The following is a 12,578-nucleotide window of genomic DNA, read 5'->3' as shown; positions in this document are numbered from 1 at the left end:
AAATGGTTTCTGTATCTTTTCATCTCAACCGTGCGGCTCACTTCAGACAACATAAATCCCCACGGACATGAACTTCCATGACGACACGCAGTTTGTGAGACTTTATATCACACTGCAAAGACAAACTTGTGAGGAAACGGGTTCACCGGAGGGGAGAAGATGAAGGGAGTTCATCTTCAAACGTTAACCGAGGAATTTGGCTTTTAAAGCTGCGCTTCTCCTCTCGGCTGTGAACTTTGAGGGACTCAAACCGGGCTGACAGCTTCTCTCTATTTGGAAAATCTTGATATGTGTGGATTTTAGTTTCCCCGACGGGTTTAGAAAAGAAAGGCTGGAGGTAGAACCTCTGAACGCGACAGGTTAAGACCAATAATTTCATGAGGAAAACCAAGTGTATAGGTTTATTTAGAAAAAGCTCTTAAAAGTGTTTACTCATGATTTCTGCTCCTTTGGTGGCGCTGCTTCGTATTTCTTCATTGTGTTTGAAATAAATTCATATACGTCTGTATTTCCCCCCACTTGTGAAGTATTTCCTGTACTGAGCTGCAGATGAATCTTCACATCAGATTCCCCCCCCCCCCCCCCCCCCCCCCAACTTAAAAATTTCAATCAAACATAAAAGGTTTGTATTTTTTGTGAAAATCCTCCATCTTTGTTTACATCAGTGGCGTAAAACCTACGGCCCCGCGGGCCAAAAAAAACATCCACCAGAGGGCAGCACGAGCATCAGATCCTTCTTGCCCCCCCCGCCCCCGCCCCCGCCCCCTGCAGTCTGAAGAGAAACCCCAACGGGACAGGGTTTGAGGTCAGATGATGAAGAGCAGGATGAGGATGAAGAGCAGGACGAGGCGAGGCCCGGAGGACGGGATGAGGAGGAAGAGCGAGCTTTACCTGCTCCAGCTGTTTCTGAACCACACCCTGCTGCTCCGTCACGTGTTTGAGCTGCTCGGCGTCCTCCTCGGGGAACTCCCTGCCCGCCTTCTTCGCCGTCCTCTGCTTGGCAGACAGCGCTTTCTTCGACTTCCTGTGAGCGCCGATCTTCTCTTCCAGGAACTTCTGCTGCATTTGAAGTAGCTGCTGAGTCTCCTGGAGCCACTCCTCGTACTGAGCCCTCTGAGCATTGTCTGAGAGAGACAGAGAGAGAGAGAGAGAGAGAAGAAGGCTCCTTTCTTAGCAATCTGACAGCACGACAAAACATGGGAAATACAAGCATCTTTATATTTCTGACTTCTACATTTTTTTTTAAACAACTTACTGACAAATCCAGGCCCAAAGTTTGGAGGATTCGGCCTCGTTACTTGAGTCAGCTTCCCGTCCTGTTTCGCACACAGACAAAACAACGTTGCTGCAAACATTTCACTCGGGGTTCTAATCGGCGTCGGAGCAGCTTTATGACCCCCGTTACCTGTCCGACGACCTGGGGAGGAAGCGGCGTGCTTTCAGGACAAGGAGCAGGAGGGCCGGGAGGAAACCTGTGAAACCACATGAACACGGGCGTGCATGACAAATCACCAGCACCATGTAAAAAAAAACAAAAACAAAAAAAAAACACATCAGAGACGATGCTCTTAAAAATCAGTCTGTCAACAATATTTATTACCACCAGATTAGACAGAAGCCACTCTTTCTACTCCCGATCATCCAACAGCACCAACTTCACCCGAAACCGATTAAAAATTCCTCAATTTCCTCCTGTACATGTTACAATCTTTTCAAAATCTAGTCTTTTACTTCTTCTAAAAACTGTGAAGGACGTAAATTTAACTCATCGGATTTGGATACCGGGTTACACATTTGTAAAAGAATGAAACTGCCACTTAAAGGGTTAAATCCTCCACATTCAAGAGTTCTGTGCCGGAAAAAAAATAAAATAACGAATCCTTGATAAATCAGGAGTTTCATCCATTCAAATGAGGTCTGTAATGGAGTATATTCCCCATTTCTATTGCTCCAAATTCTCCTTTAATCAACTTTACTGACAGTTTTCAATTTGGCTGCAAATCAGAGATCAATATGATTATATTAGAATAAATAATCATCTCTTGTTCCTTATCGATCAGATTGATCCGTGTCCCTTCAGCCAGCTGACTGAGACGTGCTCGTCTCGCCCTGCTTTTGGACTCATGGCTGAGTTTTTTTGTTTTTTTTGTTTTTTAAATGGAACTTTTACCTGTTCATCACCATGGGGGCCATGCCCATGTTGTTCTGGACCATGACCTTGTTGATGCCTTTCAAGGCCACCATTTTGGCTTTCATGATGGGGTCGGTGATGGAGTCAAAATCTGCAAAAACAGAAAAAAAACACTTAGTAAAAAAAAAAAAAAAAACGGAGAAAGAGAAGCAGTGTGCTCCAAAACAAGAGCACAAATGCCTCTGTGGGTATTTTGAAGTACCGCAGGCGGGGAGGTATTTCAGAAAATACCTCAAGGATCACTTTGGATTAGCTACGTGTGTGATATGATTTATGAGTGAAAGTAATTAAAATGTTTCCACAAGTTTTAATTAAAGCTTCTTAATTTCAGATCTAACATTTGCAGTTCGTACTAATGAATAAAAAAAAAAAAAATGATCTGAAACTGTTGGTGCAACTGGGAAGTGGGAAATTTCCAACCTCTGAATCGGAAAATCTGCTGTGATCTGCATGGATTTGGAGATGTTGGCGTTTGCAAAAGTGTTTTGAGGTTTTTTTTTGTGTGGTTTTTACGGTTAATGAGCAGTGAGAAGCAGAGGTGTGGAGGCTCGTTACCGAGGTTGGGGAAGAAAGAGTCGCTGGAGCGCTGTCGGATCATGGCCTGCATCTGCCTCTGCTGCTGCTGCTCCTGCCTCTCCTGGTCCAGGAGGTCCTGCAGCAGCAGCGGCTGCTCCTCCAGCAGGAGGGGCCGGTGTTGGCCGAGGCTACTCAACGCCGCCTGCTGGGCCTGGCTGAGGCCGCTCGGGTCCACGCCTGCGGCCAGAGCCGCCTGATGGTCTGCCTCGAAGCCGGACAGGGTGACGTCTCCTCCCGCGGCGTGCGTGGGATCCTGGTTCTGCTGGGCCATGAGGCCCCCCCCCTGACTGACGGGTTCCGCGATGGAGTCCAACGACGGCTCCTCGGGCTGCTGCTTAATGAGGAGACTGGACAGCACCGGCGTGGCGTCGGAGAGCACCCCCTGCTGGTTGGAGAGCAGCGTGTCCCCCGCAGCCTGTGGATCCACCTCGCCAATCTGCTTGCAGTCTCTGACCTCCATTTTTATCTCCTGGCCGGGCGCCAGAGCGGCGGTGTCCTGAGCCCCGCCGGCCTCCAGCTTCACCTCGGCCGAGGACGGCTCGGCCGCGGCCTCCGACGGCGCGGACAGCGAACTGGACGACGCCTCGGCGCTCGAGCTGGAGTTCTTGTTGATGTCTGTTGTGTCGGCGCCGTCGTCCATGGGGTCGCTGAGGTCCAGCTCCTCGTTGAACATGTCCTTCTTGATGTCGTCCAGGTCGGGGTCGGTGTAGGCGATGATGTCGAACTTGCCGGACGTCAGGAAGTCGTCGAGGTGGAGGTCGTTGGTCTCCAGGTCCAGGTCTTTCCCATCTTCGGGATCCAGGTTCAGGTTTTCCAAGTCGGCATCCACCAGGTCTTTCACCTCCACGTCCTCCAGATCTTTGACCGCCGACTCTTCCGCGTCCAGTTTCTCCTCCACGGAGTCGCCGCCCGCCACGGGGACGGCGTCCGTCTGCCCGGCAGGGGGCGCGCCGAGCATCATGGAGGCCGCCATGTTCTGGGCCTCGTTGGAAGTGGGCTGGCTCATGGACCTCATCAGCGGCGACTGCTTGCTGATCCCTGGAATCTGCTGGTGGAGGTTGTCCATGCTAGTAGAGAGCTGCATGTGCCCCGCCTGGGCCCCCATGGCGTCCACCATCCGGGGCCCGGGGTTTAAAGGGAACCTGGATTCGGCGACTCCGGGGAAGCCCGCCGGCCTCTGGCCCTGCATGTTGGGGTCCATGTTGGCGCCCTGCATGGCGGCGGGTGGAAACGCCATGCGTGGGCGGCTTTCCGCCGACCGGTGCCGGAGCTCGATGAAGGGCTGGCCCATGATGTTGTGCTGCTGCACCGGCATGCCGCGCGGCGGGAAGTGCTGCGGCAGCCCCATCGGGCCCCCGCCCAGGGTTTTCACCATCTCCGCAGACATGGAGCGTCTCATCTGCGGGGGGACGTCTTGCATCGGGTGCTGGCCCCTCGGAAAGAAGTCCTGGGCCCCGTGAGGCCCTAAAGCGCCGTGTGGAAATGCAAACCTGAAGAAGAAGAAAAGACGTTTTAAAAGAAAGACTTTTTTTTAAAATTCAGCTTTGAGATCTACTGAAAATGGAAGGGAAACTAAAAAAACTGCACAAGCGATCGCACCAACTTGACTTCACCAACTCTAATCAGTTTAGGAAAAGTATATTTTAAGTAAATGAATCCAGAAATTTAGTAAAGCTGAATTTAAAAACAAAAATATCGTTTAGATTTTAAACAATAAAACGAACACATCTCAGGAGTAGATCTGCCAGTAAACAAAATGAAACCGTGATAAAACTACACACCTCGGGCCCTGGTGTCTCAGACCGGGGTCCCCTGGATGTGGGCCCCGGGGGATCTGGCCTTCGTTGGGGAAGGGGACACGTGGGTCCCCTGGAAACATTCCGGGGAACCTCATCGGCCCCCTCATGGGTCCTTGTCCTGGATACGGTGGAGGAGGTCGGTTGAACATCTCCCCCTGCTGCCCGGGGCCCTCCTGGGGCCAGGGCCTCGGCGTCCCGGGGGCCATGCCGCCCGAGGGGTCCTGAGGGCCCCGCTCCTGACGTATGGCGCTCCGATGCTGCTGCTGCTTCAGGATCAGCTCTCTGATTCGCTGGCGCTGCAAAGCACAAGACATTTAAGAGACTATTAAAACGAGAAACCCAACAAAGCATTTCATCAGCTCATCTTTCTGTTTAACGCAGCAACATTGGATCCATAAAAACTTGATTAAATTTAAAGATGTAGCGCCTTTGATGACACGAGGGGCTGAACTTGCGATGCATGAGGTGGAAAACATAATCTACATCATCACTCCGAGCAGCTTTAGACTGTAATTTTCACTTGGAACGCAACAAAGTCAAAGATTGAAATGTGCACCACTGTTCTAGATATAAGGTGATGAACAGAATGACTGGTCCTGAAGTAAACGGCTGCAGGTTTTCTTTTGCCAAATAAGCGCCAGAAAGTGTCAAGAGTGAAGATGAATAAAAATAAGGTGCTAATATTGGCAAGTACTGCAATATGTGACAAATACAAGCACTTCAATAGATGGTTTCTTAACAAATAACAGTGCTTCTCTCTCCCTGTGTTCAGACCAGCTGAATGGGACAGTTTGTTTTTTCATCCCATTTGCATCTGCAGTTCTTAGTGGCACGATTCAGTCAAGTTCCTTGACCTCAATATTGTCTGAATGAATATCACAGTTGGATGTTTTGCAATATACCTTTTGCACACGATGATGTTGGGATAATGATGAGTGATGTACTGTGTGGCCCTCACTAACAGTGACACTAATAGTGTGTGAATGAGGCCTTACGAACCTGTCTGAGTCTCTCCTCGCTCTCGGCGAGGGCGACGCCCTGAGGATCCGAGGACACGCCGGCCATCTGTGGGTTGCTGTCGGGTCCGTTATTGCCCACAACCGACGGATCTTTCATGTCCATTTTCTCGGTGGACGGCGGACGGGGAGTCATGGGGGCCTGCTCAAACGGGTCGTGTCCGGGCGTCTGGCCGGGCCTCCTGGAGGGAGACTGGGTGAACCCGTCTTCTGGGTGCTTCTGTGCTTGGAGGTCCGGATGAGGGAAGGGCTCCTGAATCCTGGCCTGGGGCTGGGCGAAGGGGTCCTGGCCTCCCAACGGCCCCGGCCTCTGACCGGGTCTGATCAGGCCCTCAGGAACCGGCCTCGGGGTCCCTGGAGGCTGTGCGTATGGGTCATTGAGCATTGGCCGGGGGGCTCCGGGCGCTGAAAACATGTCGCTGCCCCCTTGCCTCGATGTCCCGGGTGTACTGGTAAAAGGCTCCATCGGCCCTCTCTGACTTCCCGGCGACTTGGAAAACCTTTCCGGGGGCCGTGGGGTACCTGGAGGCTGAGCATAAGGATCCACTGAGTGCGAGGGCGACATCCTCTGACCAGGGTGGTACTGGTTCATTCCGCCCGGTCGGGGAGTCGCAGGACCCTGCGAGTAGGGGTCGGAGGAAGGGCTGGGGATGTTTGATGGCTGACCGTAGTTGTCGTGTGGGCGCGGGGTCCCGGGGGGCCGAGCGTAGGGTTCGAAAAATGGCCGAGGCTGACCGCTGGGCTCTCTCTGGTTGCCTCCGGGCTGGGAGAAAGGGTCTGCGGATGGCTTGTTGGGCGCAGAGGGCTGGGCGAAGGGGTCGTAGGTGAAGTGGTCGGGCCGCGGGGTGGAAGGCGCGTGTGCGTAAGGGTTCCGGGACATTTGAGAGATGGGGCCCGGCTGGGCGAACGAGTGCCCCTGAGGGTGATGCTGGCCCATGCGGGGGGGACTGGTGAAGCTGTCGTTGCCGGGCGGCCTCGGAGTGTGCGGCTGTTGTGCGTACGGGTCGTTCTGCTGGCTCTGGGAGAATCTGTCGGCGGGGTGTGGACCCGGCCGACTGAAGGGATCCTGAACCTGAGGAGGGGGCATGGGCGTTTTGAAAAGAGGCACAGAGCCCGACTCGTTACTCCCGGGGATCGGGGTGAGCAGAGGTCTCGAGTAAGGGTCCGACAGGATCATCCTGTTCTGGGCCATCCGCTGGTAGGCGTCGTTTCTAATCATGGGCCTTGAGTAAGGGTCTCTGCCTGGAGAACCCATCGGTGGGCGGCCCTGAGCGGCCTGGCTGCCTCGAGGAGGACCCATGGGCTTCAGGAAAGGGTCAATGTCCCCGACAGGCCGGGGTGTGTCGGGAGGTTTGGCGTAGGGGTCGTTACTCATCGACGTCGGGGAGCCAAAGGACTCGTAAGCCGGAGACGGCCTCCCTCTGTCCTCCATGAGGGAGGTGGGGGATTTACCGGATTCCACAGGTAGCCTGCGACACGCGTTGGGAGGTCTCGGGGTCCCGACCATCTTGGCATACGGATCCCAGGGAGAAGAGGGTCGAGAACCCGAGGATCCCGGTGAGAAGACCTGCGGGGACTGCGGCTGGGAGGACAGGCCAGAGGGAGGCGGGGGAGGTGGGCGCAGGAACACGTCCTCCGGAGGACCTGAGGTGGGCGTGCCCGGCAGCTGAGGCCGGGCGAAGCCTTCTTTCGGGTTGAGTTGCTGCATGGGCGACATGCTGCCATTGCTAGGCTGAGAGGCCGGGCTTTGGTTGCCGCTGTTGCTGCCATCTCCTTCTGCCTGGTTGCCTTGTTGCTGCTGTTGCTGCTGCTGTTGCTGGAGTTGCTCATTTTTCACCTGCTCCAGTTTCTGTGTGGCTTCAATTTTGGCTTGTTGCTTGCTTTTCTGCCTCATTTGCTGCAGATTGGACAGAGTGAAAATGAAAAAAACAAAAAAACAAAAAAACAAACAAACAAATGATTAGACCTCACTTGGAAAGCAGAAAGTCTCAGCCTCACCTAAAATGACCCGGACTCTACTGACCACCAATGTCATCAGGGTTAATGTGGAGGGTCTTTACTAAAAGACCCCATCTTAGCTTGTCTAACATAAAGTGGACCTGCCGCTGCATTCCCTGACTTCGTTGCATACAATCTTACCTGTCTAAACTTCCACTCTTGTTCATGCTCTGACTCTTTTGGTTTCAAAGGGTCTTTAAACAGGAGATCTGTGTCTAGTGGTATGTTGGGATCAAACACCTCAGGGGGCTGCTGCTGTGGATGGTGCCTCTTCACCGTCTCATTCGACATCTGGACTTTGTTGATGCGCAGGGCTGCTCGGTTATCTCTTGCCTTTTGCTAGACAGCAAATCAATCACAGTGGCACAACAGAAACACATCAGGTACGAAGTCTTCACACACGTCAGACTGCAGAAAGTCAAAAAATAAATAAAATAAATAAAACTTGGTTTGATTCAACCTTCACGACGGGAAAATGTCCTCCATGCAGTGAAACAGGTTTATGTAAAGTCACTTTCTCTTTCATAGCATTTTTTTTGAATGACAAAATAACAATGAATCCTTTTCATTTTTAACAGAAGGCAGTAAATTACAAAAGCAATTTAATTTCAGAAGGAATGCTGCTTGAATGAAGAGGGAATGTGGCAGAAAGAATCCCACACAAAACCATCAACTATGTAGAATCAGGGATAACAGCCCACAAAACAGATTCCAGATCAGAGTTAGAATCACATTATGATGGTGCCTCCGCCGTGCTTTACATTATGTCGGCCGTACATCTTTATCTGGGCTGCATTCCCAAACAGTTCAATTTTATTTCGTGTGCTAACAAGAAAATGATCGCAGATCGATTGTGGTGGATCGGGCAGCTAAAAAAAATAGAAATAATAATTTGTTGGTTCACTGAGGTCATGTGACCATTAAAGTTCAATACAGCTGAGTGTGACATATTTGTTCAAGGAACTTCACATCAAATAAGCTGCTGGATTTCCAGGGTTTTTTCTTTTTCTTTTGCCAATTATTTAATGGCCTTGCATTCAGAGGAAAATATATTTCATCACTTGGAGCACCGAGTTCTTTGATGACATACAGAAGCAGCTTTAATTCTGCATAAGCAGAAAAAGATGGGGGGGTCATGCTCGTGTGAATTCATGGCAAATCATATTGAGCGCATTAAAAGGCTGTGAGCGAGGAGGTTTACCTGGCAAACACCAGGTCGTTAAAGCATCTTTAAATTCAATAGAGCAGAGCTGGGGGCTTCGAAAGTCAAACAAGACGACTTTTAATGATGTTACAGTGCGAGTAAGTTGTCCAAGACCTCAAAATAATTTAAGACAAAGACGAGTGCCCATTGAACTTGTTTTACAACTCAAAATTCTCAATAAGACAAAAGTTGTAAATATTCTTAAAACCCAGATTATCCAACACAGATCGACAAGCGGGGACTTCACCCTCTAAATGGCGTCAAAATTATAATTATCCTGAATAACTAAACTGAAGATCCTCGAGGTATGGCTGAGTTCAAACACGGAAATCAGTGCAACTTCCGCTTCTAGACGAGGAAATACATTCTAAAAAGAATTCGGACTTTTGAGGACATTTGAAGGATTTCAAGATGCGGGAGACCAGACGAGCTACAGTTTCAGACGTTTGTGGCTTTGACAGACAAAACAGGCAGATTGAATGAGAATCTTACCACATATGGGGCCCTGTCTTGTGAACTAGCTTTCCTCCAAAGTTTTGCAATTTGCTTTACCCTCGTAGTCCAGTCTGTGGAAGGGGGGGGAGACAGGAGGCGTCAATACACCAAGAGCACCAACTGAACAGCGACGGGCTTCAGAAACACACACGGCTTACCTGGGTATTCTTCCTTGAGGTTTGGGAAATTGATATTTGTGTAGAGGACCGGTGCCACAGTGGCAAGCTCCCCCAGCGTCTCCTCCTTCTCCCACTTGAGCGTGCTTCTTTGAGCATTTGACATGGCTTCGGTTTCCCCTTCGGGCAGAGATCCGGGGGCCGCGGGGCCGGGGCCGTGGGCAGGGGAGGGCCACGGACCGACCGCCTCTCGAGGCATCTGATTAAACTTTCTGTCCCTGGAACGCAAACAATGGCAGCAACTTACAAACGGAGGGTTTGACACAAGGGATATCTATGTAACTACATCTATATAAATATACATTTGAACTTCAGTAACTCCCTCAAACTAGACACATTAGAACATATATTAAATATATATATATATATATATATTTTTTTTAAATCATCAGTATTTAAATGAGGCTGGGCTTTACCTTGGATTGTCAGTGAAAGGCATGCGGTTAAGGGGGGAGAAGTTTTCCGGGATGCAGGGCCCCGCTCCGGGGTTCGTTGGGAAGCGTTGGTTTGGTCCCATCATACCATTCATCATTGGCATTCTGGGAAACATGGGATTCCCTACGTGTGGGAGGAGCGAGGTCAATCAGAAGAAGAAAGAAAAAAAAAAAACATGTTACAAACCAGAGGCGAACCCTCAAAAACGCCACTTTCCCGCGGCTCCGGGACGTGATCTACCCGAGCACGTACCTGTGCTGGGGTGAGCCATGCTGCTGCCTGCTGTGGCAGGGAGAGACCCTGGACCCGGGGGGTGAGGCACCTGTGGTGGGGGAGGCTGGCTGGTGCTGGGGCTGAGGACTGCAGTGAAGAGGTCCTCCACATCCTTCCCCTCCAGCTCTGTTGACGGCGTGTGAACGTCGGTGAACACACATAAAACCATGCATGATGTTCTACTCTACACCTGAATAATTATGACAGTTGAATCTGCTTCGAACAATAAATCTTAAAGAAGTATCATAGAAGAGTAACATTTTCAATGTGAAAGGCTTGCACTTAAAAGTTTTCACTGATTTGTGACAGATATGAGGAGCAGAGAACGAGTCTGCGGTGAAGAGTGACGTGGCTGCTGAAAACACAACTGAAACTTGTGATCGTGTATTTTAGGGAAAAGAACAAATCTAGCATTTTCAAGGGAGCCTAACAAGTCTAAAGGGGAAAGAGCAAGAACATAAAATAACATTACAAACCTGGAATTTTGTAAAGTTTGCTGAGAATCGATTCTGAAAGAGATGAAAAAAACAGAAAACGTGTTTATTATTCATGTCTGATAAAGTCTTTAAAGGGCAACTAAATGCCGGTGTCGAAACTTTTAATGCTACGATTGGGGCAACTACCTCGTTTCAAGGTCAATAAATGCTTCAATTCGCGCAAGTGAATGTTGCATTTGTAAACATTGGAGACAGAAAAAAAACACAGTTAAAGCAGCGACTGAATGCTTGTTGAAGTAGAAACTACGAGATGTCAGTGCTAAAGCAACTAAATGCCGATGGTCACGCTGAATGCCCGTTACTAAAAGTCTGAATGCTCAAATCCAAGCTCCTTGTAGACATTAGGGCAACTGAACGTCGATGGCGTGGCTAATAAACGCAGGCGTTAGGGCTACAAAATGCAATTATTAGTTTCATCAAATGATAATATGAAAGCCAGATTAAAATGGAAGGGCTATAAAAGCAATAGTTTGTATGCCAACGTAACTGCTACTGGACGTCAACATGAATCAAACTAAATGCTTTAATTTGGGTTCAGAGAACGAAATGTTGAAATGTGGGCTACAGAATGCCAGTATTGGTGTGACGAAATGCTGAAGTGATTGTTACCGGGTCTGAATGAGAGAACGATAAGAAGTCAATGTTAAAGACAAGAGAAATGCTAATGAATTCAACTAAAGGCCAGCATTTGGGTTATTAAACACAACTTTTTCGACCTCAAAATCCTAATATCTACTCGTGCTTAGGGTGAAGGCTAAAGATCCTAAATACGGTTGCAAAATAGTCAAATTACAGCGACTTGCTGCCAAAGTGAATCAGGATACTTTATTGTCTTTTATGAGTTGAAGCACAACAAACAAACAAACACAAAACAGCCACGCTCGAAAATGAAGCGTCGGGCTAAAATCCGGGGACTCCACTTTGGGCTCTGGTGGAGAAACGGAAACCGGAGCGGCTCGCTCCCACGCACTGACCGTCAGTGACCATCTTGTCGAGCTCCGGGCTGAGGATCCCGTCCAGGGGTTCCTCCGGGAGGGCTCGAGGGGTCCTGCGGCCCGCCTGAGACTGCGGCCCCACCGAGGAGCCGTCCGCCAGGGGCCCGATGTCCAGACCAGCTGTAGAAACACACGACACACAAGAAAACAATCATGACACAAACAACACACTCAAAACACACGTTGCAACACACACACACGCACACACACACACGCACGCGGAACGACGAACAAACGCCCGGCCAAGAATCGTGACTGTAAATATGGACTGAAGTGAAAATAGGTTTATTGTCTAAACAGCTCCCACAGTGTTTAAGGAGACACGTCTCACACTAATTCTCAGAAGTTGATCAATTGTTTCTCCGACCCAGAAAATGATTCTGGTGCTAAATACATTTCAACCTAACTGAAGCTACAAAAGCTTTTAAATGACTGATCTGGACCATAAGAACTCTCCCACGAATCGTTAACCCAAATGAAAAATAAAATTAAATAAAATGTGTTGTTCATTTTGAATTTGATACTGAGCAGCAGGAATCCAAAACGTTGGGAGCAAGGACAACGGCGAAAGGGAGAAGTTTTAAAGCTTACCCCCTCGGTGACGCGTCAACAACTCAACGTTTCCTCACAACAAATTACGAAATAACCGACAGAATTCACTGTCCGTCGTCTCGTTGAGAGATTCAAGTTTTCAGAAGCTTCCACTGCAGAATCCTGTCTGTTTGTAATGCAGCGCTGCCGCCATCCAATCCGTGAAATCATATTCTGTAAAAAACTTCTGATGCCTGAAAAACTCAGGAAACGCTTTGAAAAAAAAAAAAAACCCAAAAAACCCCCACTGTCTGAAAAATCTCCTGATAACCATTGTCTGACAACAAACCTCAAAACCTATCGTCTGGACCCCCTCCAGAAAACCACGGTGA

At 49.5% G+C, this 12,578-nt stretch overlaps 1 protein-coding gene across 1 annotated transcript in view; it reads right to left on the bottom strand.

Annotated features, from left to right (window-relative positions):
• The window catches only part of kmt2cb (lysine (K)-specific methyltransferase 2Cb), an 81,999-nt gene that overhangs the window by 15,482 nt on the left and 53,939 nt on the right, over window positions 1-12,578 (bottom strand). Inside the window, exons 30-43 of the mRNA XM_080503754.1 lie at window positions 11,635-11,775; window positions 10,640-10,672; window positions 10,143-10,289; window positions 9,872-10,013; window positions 9,438-9,673; window positions 9,277-9,350; window positions 7,722-7,919; window positions 5,566-7,479; window positions 4,549-4,862; window positions 2,747-4,257; window positions 2,171-2,282; window positions 1,406-1,472; window positions 1,256-1,316; window positions 892-1,124 (exon numbers count right to left, since the gene is read on the bottom strand). Of these exons, the coding sequence (XP_080359880.1) occupies window positions 892-1,124; window positions 1,256-1,316; window positions 1,406-1,472; window positions 2,171-2,282; window positions 2,747-4,257; window positions 4,549-4,862; window positions 5,566-7,479; window positions 7,722-7,919; window positions 9,277-9,350; window positions 9,438-9,673; window positions 9,872-10,013; window positions 10,143-10,289; window positions 10,640-10,672; window positions 11,635-11,775 (5,183 nt within the window). The remainder of the gene's footprint in view (window positions 1-891; window positions 1,125-1,255; window positions 1,317-1,405; window positions 1,473-2,170; window positions 2,283-2,746; window positions 4,258-4,548; window positions 4,863-5,565; window positions 7,480-7,721; window positions 7,920-9,276; window positions 9,351-9,437; window positions 9,674-9,871; window positions 10,014-10,142; window positions 10,290-10,639; window positions 10,673-11,634; window positions 11,776-12,578) is intronic.

This window comes from Blennius ocellaris, assembly GCF_963422515.1.
Source record: "Blennius ocellaris genome assembly, chromosome: 10".
Classification (NCBI taxonomy): Eukaryota; Metazoa; Chordata; class Actinopteri; order Blenniiformes; family Blenniidae; genus Blennius; species Blennius ocellaris.
The sequence above is the reverse complement of the archived record's forward strand: the minus strand, read 5'-3'. Positions and strand labels throughout refer to the sequence as shown.